A 13,488-nucleotide genomic window follows, 5' to 3' on the forward strand; every position below is an offset into this window, starting at 1 on the left:
AGATTTAAAAAAAAAATATATATATATTATTGATTTCAGAGAGGAAGGGAGAGGGAGAGAGAGAAACATCAATGATGAGAGAGCATCATTGGTTGACTGCCTCTTGCACACCCCTTACTGGAGATCAAGCCCTCAACCCAGGTATGTGCCCTGACCGGGAATCAAACCCTGACCTTCTGGTTCATAGGTCGATGCTCCACCACTGAGCCACACCAGCTGCGCTAAAAATTTACACATTCTCCCAACTATGCTTTTGAAAATAACTCAGTGCTCGCAATTACTGAGTAATTCAGAAGTAAGACGAGTGTCTTCTCTCGAGTGTGCTCTAGTAGAAAACGAGAAGACGTACTGGGTTCTAGGCGTAGTTCTAGCCCTCGTTAGCGTGTGCATCATACCTGGGCTGCTTGGGATACGGTGTTCTTCTCTGTGAAGTTACAGACTTGGGCGATTTTTGAGAATTTTCCAAGTGTAAAACGATCTCCCTTTTAAAAAGCAGCAGCCCTGCCTCATCTGTGACAGTTGTGCGCCCCCTGGAGGAGAAGTCAGGATACAACCCGGGTCAGGAACTTTCAATGGATAATTCACGGTGCTTTCCAAAAATGTGATTAGGTTGGGTCCCGATCCTAAGAGTAAAGATGTTCTTCCAAGAGTGTCGGAAAACGGGGTTTCCCGGCGTGTTTTCGTCAGAGCAGAGGCCTACATGAGGCTGGGCCCTTGGAGACGTGTGGTGACTCAGCCGATGGTCATTTCATTGACCTTCCAGTGATGATTAGCCAATAGTGATGAAGATGAAGCAAGATAAGGAGAGGTAGAGAAATACAGTTAGAAATAAGTGAGGAAAATATTCTCTCGTTATTTTTTCCAGCTTAACCATTTTCTTGTGAGGCACCGCTAAATTGTGATTGGAGATTCTATATTAGGTTTTTCCAAATTCTTTTTTTTAAAAAAATATTCTATTGATTTTTTTTTACAGAGAGGAAGGGAAAGGGATAGAGCGTTACAAACTTCGATGATAGAGAAACATCGATCAGCTGCCTCCTGCACACCTCCTACTGGGGAGTGTGCAGGAGGCAGCTGATCGATTATTTCTCTCTCATCGATGTTTCTAACGCTCTATCCCTCTCCCTTCCTCTCTGTAAAAAAAATCAATAAAATATATTAAAAAAAAAAACTTAAAAAAAAAATGACCCTTTTCTTTTTCCTGTAACTCCCCTTGCCCTTCCCTGCTCGGTCACTAGATGGCAGGTCTGTACCTCTGTAACTGACCCCGGTGGGCGGGGAGGAGAGGGGAGGGGAGGGGAGGGGAGGGGAGGGGAGGGGAGGGGAGGGGAGAGGAAGGGAGGGGAGGGGAGGGGAGGGAAGGGGAGGGGAGGGAAGGGGAGGGGAAGGAGCGGTGTTCAGCGCTGGGCGGTGGGAAGGATGGAGTTTTGTGGTCCCTCCCAGGAGCCTGCGCTGCTCTGCGCGGTGATGCTGGGGCTCCAGGACCTGCTGGGTCGGGGCGTGCGCATGCGCAGAGCCCGGAGCATCCCTGCCTTGTGGTCCAGCTGTGCGCGCAGGCACCTGCTCTCTCCAGGGGAGCTCCCTGGGGTTTGTGGAATGAATTTTGACTTGTGCTCTCTCCCTGGAGCTAATAATACAGAGAGCTCCATGTCCCTAGAGAAAAAACCATGACTCACGAAGCCTTTTCTTAGCTAAGGGGGTGGGTGTGGCTGTAGGGGGAAGCTGGGGGGGGGGGGGCCGGTTCTCATGCTTAAAGCAATTGCAGCTGCTAGACCTGCCCCCGGCCTTCTCTGTGGCCCCTGGAGCGAGGACGCTGGGAAGCGAAGCTGCATTCTCAGGACCTCAGTCTACCCATTGGTTTACTTTGTTTTTTTATTGATTTCAGAGGGGAAGGGAGAGGGAGAGGAAACATCCGTGATGACAGAGAATCATGGATGGGCTTGCCTCCCGCATGCCCCCTACTGGGGGATCGAGCCCACAACCCGGGCATGTGCCCTTGACCCTAAACGAACTTGGGATTTTTCAGTCCATAGGCCGACACTCTAACCACTGAGCCAAACCAGCTAGGGCAGTATACTGACTGTTTTAATATCAAGTAATACGCTCTGAGAATCTGCCGTCTAAAGAATGATCTTATAAAACTGAAATAGGACTGCCTTTCAAGTCGGTTTTTTATTCTTTGGCCCAGGGTACGGGCTCCATCCCCAGTGTGGGGCCTGCAGGAGGCAGCCGATTCATGATTCTCCCTCATCATGGACGTTTCTGTCTCTCTCCCCCTCTCCTTTCCTCTCTGAAATAAACAAAAAAATATTTTAAAAAAGATGTTCTATGATTTGCCAGTAATGGATCCTAGAATGCCAGTAATGTAGCCTTAAGAGTTTACCAGAACTTGAAAATCTGAATATAATTTCCATATAATGAGTGGGAAAAATTAATTCCGTATCTCACGAGCATTTACAAAGCAAATGGTCACAGTGTTCACGTACCAGTAAGTGGATTTGAGATTCTCGTCTCTGAGCGTGTCTTGCTGACATAATATAATAAAGCTTCAAAGACGAACAAGTGAAGTTTTCGGCAAAAGCTTTCTCTGAGTGTATTTTGGCTCCCTGTTTTGACAGTGTTAGCCTTAATGTTATGCTAATGCTTTCTTTCATTTCTAGGAATCAGATAATCTTGTATTTAGAAACATATTTGGGGTGAACATTTTTTTTTTTCATGGCAACTTGTATTTTGTGAAATGCGAACGTGTAAACAATTTATGAGCACGAACCATCACCACCCACGGATAAGATTATACAGGAATGGAGGAATGTTGGCCGGCGGATTGTACATACTGTCCAGCCAAGCGCGGATGGCAGCCTCTACCGCTTGTAATGATGTAGACGTTTGAAATAATACGTTTAAGCACAAATCATATTGAAATTGGCAACCTGTAAAGTATATTACATTCTGTGTTGACTCTCCATCATAGATGGCTGTCTCCTGCATTTGTAAGGGTGTACCCATTATATCAATCCTGTCCAAAATGACGAAGGCACTTTTTTTTTCCTTTTAGAAATGCATTCGTTTTAATTTTTAATAGTGAGAGACATTAGCCTAGGGTTCCTGGAAATGCGGTGAGAGTCTTTTCGAAAAGTGTAGAAGAAAGAGAAGTCGTCCATTTCTCTCCTGTGGAGTGCTTTGAGGCTCTGATGGGGCCTCTTGTTGAGTTGTACCCTGAAGGGATGGGAGATTAAGGCCCAGGCCCAGGACACCAGGGAGCAGGCTCCCAAGCGGAGGTCTTTCCATGGACAGCAGAGCGCCTGGCAGACGCTTGGAGATGAAATCTGGGCTTGTCTGTGGGTGGGCCGTGGGTGGAGGGAGGATGTTTGATGAAATGGCCAGAGAACTGACAGCATTTTTCTTCGATCATATTGACCATGTAAGTTTTTTTTTTTTTATATATAAACCTCTGGGAAAAATTCTATCGAGCCCGTGTAGAAATCAGCTCTTCCCGCTGACAGGCAAGGCAGCCTCTCTAGAGAGTTCTACAGACAGCGTCTTGGCGGCGGTGACTGGGTGCTGATAGCCCTGGATAAGGAAGGCCAGATAAGGTTCTTTGAAGACGCTTAGCTGCCTTCAGAAACCCTGCATCCCTCTGGCTGTTCTGTAAGAGTGGACGGCCAGCCTGAGCTGACAGGCTAGGCCAGTCCGGATTGAGGGCTGGGGTTTTGCAGGTAAAGACAGAGTCGTGGAGAGGAATACTAAAGATTTTAGCAAATTGAGTTCTGTTCTCTCTACAGTCAGAACTATGTCACAATCATATAGTCTCACCCCCAACTCCCCCCCCCCCCCGCCATGTTTTCTATCTATAATAATTATCTCTAGAAAAGCAATTCTCTCTCTGAAACTTTCAGAATGGTCAAGAGGCCACTGGGGAAATTGACGACGTCCTCAAATACTACCAAAGTTTACCATCTTTTCATAAAAGATGTCATATATCATGGCATTATATACTTTTTTTTTTTAAATCTGCACCAGTGGAAATGAACAGGAGTCTTTTATTTTTTAATCCTCACCCGAGGATGATATGTTTATTGATTTTAGAAAGAGGGAAGGAGAGAGAGAGAGAGAGAGAGAGAGAGAGAGAGAGAGAGAGAGAGAGAGAGAGAGAGAGACATTGATGTGAAAGAGAAACATGGGTCATCGATTAGTTGCCTCCCCTATGTTCCCCGACTGGGAATTGAACCCACAACCTTTTGGTGTACTCCTGATGACGCTCCAACCCACTGAGCCACGGGGCCAGGGCTAACATGAGTCTTTTAAGAAATATATTTTAGCCGAAACCGGTTTGGCTCAGTGGATAGAGCGTCGGCCTGCGGATCAAGGGTCCCAGGTTCGATTCCGGTCAAGGGCATGTACCTTGGTTGCGGGCACATCCCCAGGAGGGGGTGTGCAAGAGGCAGCTGATCGATGTTTCTAACTCTCTATCCCTCTCTCTTCCTCTCTGTAAAAAAATCAATTAAAAAAAAAAAGAAATATATTTTAAAAATTAAAAAAATAGTGTATTGATTTTTAGAGAGACAGTAAAGGAGACGGAGAGAGAGTGGGAAACATCAATCAGTTGCCTTCTGCACACCCCTTCCCGGGGGATCAAACCTGCAACCCAGGCAGGTGCCCCGATGGGGGATCGAACTTACAGCACTTTGGTGCACTGGCCGACACCCAACCGACTGAGCCATGATGTCCAGGGCGAGTCATTTTAATTCTAAAAATTGGTTCTTCCTTACCATTGTAATGAAAGACTCTCTAATGAATAATAAAGGGATGAAACACACTTCGAATAGATAGGCAACATTTTGAGAGGTACTTTTTATTTACATAGATATTCATATATGTGTAGACACACATCTGAATATAAATAACGTAAGTCCCTATTTTTCACCAAATGTCTATACAAATATATAAAGTATTTCAATCCATAGCTTGGGAAAGCATGCCATATAGTCTCTAAATTGTCCCTGGTAAAAGAAATTGTCCCTGGTTAAATAAACAATTATTTAAGAAGTCAATTAGGTTTCTTTTTAATTTCTTTCAACAACAAGGGTTACTTGCATTTTTTTTTAATGATAGGGAAATAAAGTAGCCTGTCTAGGGAACCATTTAGACATGAAGGTGACCCATACATTGCCTTAGGCAAGACGTTAAAATCAGAGTCAACATGATATACATGGCCTGAAACATGTGCATAAGGCGTATGCTCGTGCCCATAGGGATATCTACCATATTTAAATGTATTTTTTGCTTAATTCCGTCCTTTTTTTGGGGGGGTATTCCTTACTTTCTATTTAACTATGTCCTTGTTGCCCTCAGGAAGTTACAGACATTGGGTCTGAGGGACAGGCCACTGTAATTCAGCAGCTGGAGCAGACCATTGAGGATCTGAGGACCAAAATCGCTGAACTAGAGAAGCAGTACCCTGCCATGGACGTGGAGGTGGCCGGCGGCCGCCTTGGGGTTCAGAACGGAGAGGCGCCCTCGGACGATGTCTGTCTTGCAGCTCTCGGGTTAGGAGGAGAGCATGGCCGGCACCAGAGGATCTTACAGGCCAAGTCCATCCAGACGTCCCCGGTCGAGGAGGGCGGGCCACCCCCCCTGCCTCCTGCCACGACACTGCCAGAGGGCCCCTCCTGGCCGCCAGGGCCCGCAGGTGGAGGCTCCGCGGGGCCGTCCTCACCTTCTGGACCTCAGACAAAATTCTGCTCAGAGATTTCTCTGATGGTGTCTCCAAGGCAAATAGTGCAGCTGGACGCCCTTCAGCCCGTGCAGCCCCCACCGCCTCCACCCCTGCCCTGGGCTGAGGGTCAAGGCCAGGCCGGGCCACAGTCTTCCCAGCCTTCTCTTCAGCCTGAGTTGGACACCAGCCATGAACAGTCTGTTTTACCGCCCGCTGGACACAGCCCCAGCATCCCGCCCCCACCACCTCTGCCTTGCACAGCGTCTTCCGGCTCCACGTTTGGGGTGGGCACGGTGGCTCCCTCCCCTCCACCGCCCAGTACACCGCCTTCTATGCCTAGTACACAAATGCTGCCGCCCCCTCCCCCACCTTTGCCTGGTCAAGAAATACCTCCTCCCCCTCCTCTTCCTGGAGTGGGAATACCCCCTCCCCCTCCTCTTCCTGGGGTGGGAATACCCCCTCCCCCTCCTCTTCCTGGGGTGGGAATACCTCCGCCCCCACCTCTTCCTGGGGTGGGAATACCCCCTCCCCCACCTCTTCCTGGGGTGGGAATACCCCCTCCCCCACCTCTTCCTGGGGTGGGAATACCTCCGCCCCCACCTCTTCCTGGGGTGGGAATACACCCTCCCCCACCTCTTCCTGGGGTGGGAATACCTCCGCCCCCACCTCTTCCTGGGGTGGGAATACCCCCTCCCCCTCCTCTTCCTGGAGTGGGAATACCCCCTCCCCCTCCTCTTCCTGGGGTGGGAATACCCCCTCCCCCACCTCTTCCTGGGGTGGGAATACCCCCTCCCCCACCTCTTCCTGGGGTGGGAATACCTCCGCCCCCACCTCTTCCTGGAGTGGGAATACCCCCTCCCCCACCTCTGCCTGGACTTGGGGTTCCCCCACCTCCTCCTTTGCCAGGTGTGGGTATTCCACCTGCTCCAGCTCCCCCGCCCGGTCCTGGAACTGGCATCCCCGCAGCCCCACCGCCACCTGCTCTGCTTCCTGGCCATGGCCCTCCACTCCCCCCACAAGCCGGGGGTAGCACTTTACCCACACCACACGCGTGTGGATTTCTTCCCCCGCCGCTGCCAACCGGCTGGTTTGGATTGGGGATGAGCCAGGACAAAGGGAGTAGGAAGCAGCCCATAGAGCCTTGCCGGCCCATGAAGCCTCTGTACTGGACGAGAATTCAGCTGCACAGTAAAAGGTACCGTGCATGGGGTCTCAGCCCGGAGCAGGAACACCCCTCCCCCACCTCTTCTTAATTCCCTCCTTTTTATTCAGAGTATTCCTTACTTTCTATTTAACTCTGTCTCTGTGGCCCTCAGGAAGTTCCAGGGGAAGCACTTTGCTGAATAACTCAGGAAAATGACAATTTAGTGCCCTTTTAAGTACTGCTCTAAAGTTTGTCTGTAGTTTTTTAAGTCAATATTCAGTGAAACAACCGGTTATTTAAAATTTTACTTTCTCCAAAAGTATTGAAAGGATAGAACAAATGGCATATATGTATCAACGCATACGGTGTACAGGTATCTGTCTATATAGGTATTGATTGATCTTTTAAAGATGGAGGGGTACACGTATATGTTTACTTAGCATGCCTGCTCTGTTCCCTGGTGGCAGAGTCTCCCTCTGACAAATGCCTTATCCATGTGAATGAAACCCTTACACACACGGACTCACGCGGGTGTTGTTTGCATGCCTCTCGAGGGACGGTCTTGTGGTAGGGTTGCATTTTGCCTACAGTTGTCTTTTTCTACACAAATGTGCGACACAAAAATACACACACCCACCCCCTGGGTGTGCAGTCGTGTAGCTTTGAGGGTTTTATGGCCCTTTCATAGAAGATGGGCGGCTCAGTGTGAAGTCTTGAAGTCATAGTTGGGGATGATATTTATAAAAGAACACCTGCCCCCAGGTATGCGGGTGGCGTATTACCCATCCATGCATAGTCCATGGACTGTGTCCCCTGATCCCGGGGACACACGGCTGTGGCATGTGCCGATGGGAGGAAATATATGCACTTTTCAGGATTCCTTGAATTTGGCTTGTGTGATGTGACATAGATTCAGAAGGAGGATCTTCATCAGGCTCATTCTCATTTCTTTTTCTAAAAAATGTTTTTTTTTTTATTGATTTCAGAGGGAGAGGAAGAGAGAGGGAGAAAGAGAGAAACACTGATGTGAGAAGCATTGATCGGCTGCCTCCTGCACGCCCCCTCCTGGGAATCGAGCCCGTAACCCAGGCATGTGCCCTGACCAGGAATCAAACCAGCGACTGTTGGGTGCATGGGGTGATGCTCAACCAACTGAGCCACATGGGCCAGGGCTGTTTTCATTTCTTATATTAATATTTTTTTCTCTTCGCTGAATCATATTGAGGGGGAAGACTGTATATATTTTGACTACTTCTAACTTTGTCACTAATTCTCTATGTAGTTGCCATTTACCGATATATGTGGATGCATCTATTTTAAACTATGCCCCAAACTAATTTTATCCAGATATAGGATGTGGTTTTTTTTTTTTTTTTCTTTTTAAAAACGAGTCTACCCTTTTCAGATGGTATTACATGAATCCCATCATCTAACAACAGCATGATGGGAAGTGGTTGGGAGATGGAGGATGCTGCCTGGATCGTAACCTGATTTCTTTTCTCACCCGGGAATATTGTACAAAGCTGACGAGTCAAGTTGGGGTTGTGAGATACCAGACATTCCCTGCCTTTATCGCCCACACTGAGAGGGCTTTTATTTCTTGTACTAGAGGCCCGGTGCACGAAATTCATGCACTGGAGGAGGAGGGAGTCTCTCAGCCTGGCCTGCACCTGCTCGGGGGAGCCCTTGGAGGGATGTCCGGGACCCCTTGCTCCTTAACACCCGCCTGCTTGCTGCTCCTTAGCACTGCCGCAGAGGCAGGAGACTCTTCCACCACCGCTGCTGTGTTCCCCAGCCATGAGCTCAGCTTCTGGCTGAGTGGCACTCCCCCTGTGGAAACTCACTGACCACCGGGGACAGCTCCTGTGTTGAGCGTATGCCCCCTGGTGGTCAGTGTGCATCATAACAACTGGTTGTTCTGCCATAACGGTTGCTTAGGCTTTTATTGTATAGACTAGAGGCCCAATGCACGAAGATTTGTGCAAGAATGGGCCTTCTTTCCCCTGGCTGGTGGCACCGCCTTTGCTATGGCTGGAGCTGCCTTTCCACCTTCCCATGCTGCCCAGAGGCCCGGAGTGGCTGTGTATGCAAATTAACCCACCACCTTTGTTGGGTTAATTTGCATACTCACTCCTGATTGGCTGGTGGGTGTCGCGAAGGTACGGTCAATTTGCATCTTACTCTTTTATTAGTGTAGATGTTTGTATACACCTACTTGATCACTGAGACTTCCTGGATGTTATGATTTCTAAGCAAAGGTTTCATTCTGTGTCGATGGTATTTCAACTTTCTTATCAGCGGTCTTAAAGAAAAAGACTACTCTCTCCCCTTTCCCCTTCCTTCCCCATTTGCCTCTTCTGTTCCTTCCCCCGATGCTGCCTTCCTTCCCGGCTTCCTCTCATCCTTTTCCTTTCATTCCTCGGCCCTTCTTTTCCTCCCTTCTCCCTCAGTGGGGCCTCTCACCAGCGTGTATCACAGCTCAGGTTGCCTGGGGACAGTGCGTCTGTATTAAACGCCAGCTCGTGGCTCCTTCAGTTGGTGTTTTGCTTAACTTTAGAGACTCTGGTGCTGCGCTGATCTGGGAAAAAATTGAAGAGCCGTCCATAGATTGCCACGAATTTGAGGAGCTGTTTTCCAAAACCGCCGTCAAGGAAAGGAAGAAGCCGATTTCTGACACCATCACGAAGACCAAGGCTAAGCAAGTGAGTACGTGGGCGTGTTTTCTAAACGTGGCCGGCGTTTCGGGCCCACTGGTGACGTTCCATGAAGAGAGTTGTTTGGAAAGTTCATTTAAGATTCATTACCTTCTTCTCATCATCTGTGAACATCAAAAACTCATTCGTGCAAAAAAAGTAAGGAAGGATTATTGCTCATTGATGGAAGCTAATTTTATTTGGAGCAGAGGAGTGGGTAGTGTGTTCTCAACTCGCCTTCCCTCCGAGATTCCCCACTCTGTTCCATGCCTCCATGTCTCTGATCCACTCCGTCCATCAGTTTATTTTGTTCATTCGATTCCACATGCGAGTGAGATCACATGGTGCTTGTCTTTCTCTGACTCGCTTATGTCACTTAGCATGATCTGGAAAAAGCCCAAGTGCCCATCCATAGGTGAGTGGATAAAACAGCTATGGTACATGTATGCCATGGAATACTATGCAGAAGTCAAAAAAAAAAAAAAAAGAAGAAGAAGAATCTCTTACCCTTTAAGACAACATGGAGGGACCTGGAGAGTATCATGCTAAGTGAAAAAAATATATATGTTTAAAAATAAAACGCGCCCCCCTGCCCCCCATTCTCCAAAGCATTTCTAGGTGCTACTTGAACCATTTGTTCTCATTGCTCGGTTTTCTTCCTGCTAACATGTTCCATATGTTTTTTCCCCCCTTTTCAGGAAATAGTGCTCCCTATGTTCTGTATTTACCATGAGTACCCTAACCCTTATGCTCCTGAGTCTCTGTCCTTTGCTCGTCCGTGGTCAGCAAACTGCGGCTCGCGAGCCACATGCGGCTCTTGGGCCCCTTGAGTGTGGCTCTTCCGCAAAACACCACGGCCTGGGCGAGTCTATGTTGAAGAAGTGGCGTTCGGAGAAGCTTAAGTTTAAAAAATTTGGCTCTCAAAAGAAATTTCAACCATTGTCCTGTTGATATTTGGCTCTGTGGACTAATGAGTTTGCCGACCACTGTCTTACCTGATGTAAAATCACGCAACACTGTGGGATTAAAAGCTTGCTTTCAACATCTTTTTCATACCTTCAAACTTTTTTTTTTTTTTTTATTTTAGCCAGGCCACTAAGCTCCTCACGTTTCTAGAAGAGCGAGTACGGCGCTCTTACCCGTGCTGAGCATTTGGCTTTGTTCAGTCATCTGCACTGCTCTCTGGATTCCACGCTGACGTACTACGAGCATTTCAGTATCGCAGCCAGCGCGGCGTGCAGCATCCTAGCATGGGTGTTCAACACATGCCTCCCGCCAAATAGCAATTAATTTCTGGTTGGCTCCCTTTTTTCTTCGTCCAACTCACGAAGTCATGTGTGCCGCTCTCCGGCGAGCTAATACGCGTTCGCAGATTCCACTGCCTGTTTTAATCACCATGCTACGCCTCGCGCGTAACGGTCTCCTATAGGTTTTTCTCTTTCCAGGGGCCACCCAGGACTTCACGGGGCATGTTGCTGTCAGGACTGTGTGGTCTCGCTGCTCTGCGCCTCTATTTATTTGATCTTTCCCGTGTTTACTTCCGCCAACATTGCGTTTCTAAACTGTGATCGTTGTCAATTTCTAGTGGTTTAGGTATTGCCCATGCCTCTCCTTCACCCGACTCTCACGGACACTTAAGAAACTCAAGTTATTAGAAAACGATTGCATAGGGGCTCATCATTTAAAAAAATATATATTTTATTGATTTTTTTTACAGAGAGGAAGGGAAAGGGATAGAGAGTTAGAAACATCGATGAGAGAGAAACATCGATCAGCTGCCTCCTGCACACTCCCCACTGGGGATGTGCCCACAACCAAGGTACATGCCCTTGACCGGAATCGAACCTGGGACCCTTCAGTCCGCAGGCCGACGCTCTATCCACCGAGCCCAACCGGTTAGGGTGGGGCCCACCATCTTTTTAAGTTTTCTTCTCAAAGCACGCAGAACCATCTTTCTTGCTACGAGTCTTTTATTGATTTTTTTTAAATGACGCAGAAGTCATTTGAAGGGATTAACGTAGGCTCTGTATATGAAGACTCTTGCTAAGGTTCACAGGAAAGCTGACACTTGGAAAAGATGTTCCTTATTCTAGAAAGCTCCATGTCGTCATCTTGGACTGGGATCCAGGGCCCCTTATCACTTAGGGGTAACACCATCCTATGCCATCCCTGCTCTTCCTGTACTTTTCACGCACGGAAGTGCAGGGGGCAGGTCTGAAGCATTGTACATCGGTCTCTTCCCAGTCCTGACAGCCCAGGTGGGCCATCCCCGCCATCTGACAACGATCGGGGTACCTGCCTGCGGCAACCTGTGTATTTCATGGTCTCTTTAAAGTCTGGGTGAGTCACCTCTGGGATGACTGAAGAGATGTGGGTAGGGATAGAATTGCTACAGCGCCTGAATTCATCCTCCCTGCCCTGGGTCCTTTAATGAATAAGGATATTGAACGCATTGATAGCTGTGATCATCGGTTCATTACTTTTCATTGATTTATTGATTCCAGCCAGACTAGCCTTTCACCCATAGTGTCAGCTGGTTTTTCTAGGTATGTGTGTGTGTGTGTGTGTGTGTGTGTGTGTGTGTGTGTGTGCGCGCGTGGGGTGGGGGGCAGGAAAAAAAGGCAGATGACAGTCACCCCCCCTACCCTCACCATGCTTCCTCCCTTCTTCCCGATGACCCCTGAAAAGGGGAGGAAAAAGGGGATAAAAAAGCGAGGAGGGCCAAATTGTCCCCACTGGGCAGCACTTCCATGGGGGAAGATAGCCAGTGTGCAGCGAACGTCCAGGAAAGGGGACCCCGTGTAGAGGAAAGGGGGGGCGGGTGAGGCCTTGGAAGGGTGAGTGCCTTGCATGTACGGACGCCCGTTGTGTCTCTTTCAGCCCCTGTCCGGTCTGAGTTTGCACGTGTGTTTCTCTTCTCCCCTGGAGACGTGTGTTACGCGTGTCATAATGGTGCTGCAGGAGAGTAACCGCATGCCTTCTGCGTTGGAAGTAGAAAAACCTTCTGTTGTTCCCAAAAGGACATGTGCGGGTCCCTCTCCCCACAGATGAGGTCTAACTGGAGCTGGCGAGGAATCAGATGAGCGTGATTCCTGTATTCCCCGTGGTCCTCCTGAGGAGACGGGGTTACTTTCTTCTCCATTGGCTAGCGTCCTGGCCTTATTCCCTAGTTGTGTTTATCAAACCAATCACACAGACTCCAGTCATCCTCCGTTCTGCCTCGACCTCCGTGGCTAGGTTTTTTGGCTCCCAGTTCAAATATTGGAAAGGGAGGAAAAGAGGAAGCCTGAAGTGCTGCAATAAATCAAGAATGGTTCCTTACTGTCCCAGGGGTAACCCCCCTCCCCCATCAACAAAGCCTGGATGTCATTGTTACATGATTAAGTAGAGGGATGTCCAGGCCGTATCTGTCTGAGAGGAAGTTACAGAGTATTTTAAAAATTGCCATCATACTCATGAGCTTTCCTTTTAAAAGCATCTTTTCGCCCTGGCTGGTTTGGCTCAGTGGATAGAGCGTCAGCCTGTGGACTGAGGGTCCTGGGGTCTAGTCCAGTCAAGGGCACATGCCCGGGTTTCCGGCCTCGACACGGTTCAGCTACCTGTTAGAAATGTGTTCAGTAGTTACTTTTATGGATACCTGACATGTCTAGCGCTGGGTCCCTGTGCTCACGGCTTCTAAATTCTCAGCCAGTGGTCCGAATAAAGGGATTAAACCTCACTTGATGGATATCTAAGGTAGTTAGTTTTATCGGACTCTCACGTGTGTGTTTCCGTGGACGTGGTGTGGGACACCACTGGCATGTTAACACTTTCTAAAACACGTGACCGGTGCATAGGCTCCTGGGTGACACATTTAATCTTGTGATTTTGTTCTGAGATATTTAGCAATTTTACCACGACGATGCTGGTACGTCTCTAAGAAACGTACGGAAAAG

At 48.5% G+C, this 13,488-nt stretch overlaps 1 protein-coding gene across 4 annotated transcripts in view; it reads left to right on the forward strand.

The window, feature by feature from the left end:
* The window catches only part of FMN2 (formin 2), a 124,900-nt gene that overhangs the window by 29,272 nt on the left and 82,140 nt on the right, over positions 1-13,488 (forward strand). For all 4 annotated transcript variants that reach the window (XM_079763485.1, XM_079763486.1, XM_079763487.1 and 1 more), the window contains exons 5-6: positions 5,353-6,911; positions 9,418-9,562. In XM_079763485.1, coding sequence (XP_079619611.1) covers positions 5,353-6,911; positions 9,418-9,562 — 1,704 coding nt within the window. The remainder of the gene's footprint in view (positions 1-5,352; positions 6,912-9,417; positions 9,563-13,488) is intronic.

The sequence above is a fragment of the Cnephaeus nilssonii genome (genome assembly GCF_951640355.1).
Source record: "Cnephaeus nilssonii genome assembly, chromosome: 23".
NCBI classification, from domain to species: Eukaryota; Metazoa; Chordata; class Mammalia; order Chiroptera; family Vespertilionidae; genus Cnephaeus; species Cnephaeus nilssonii.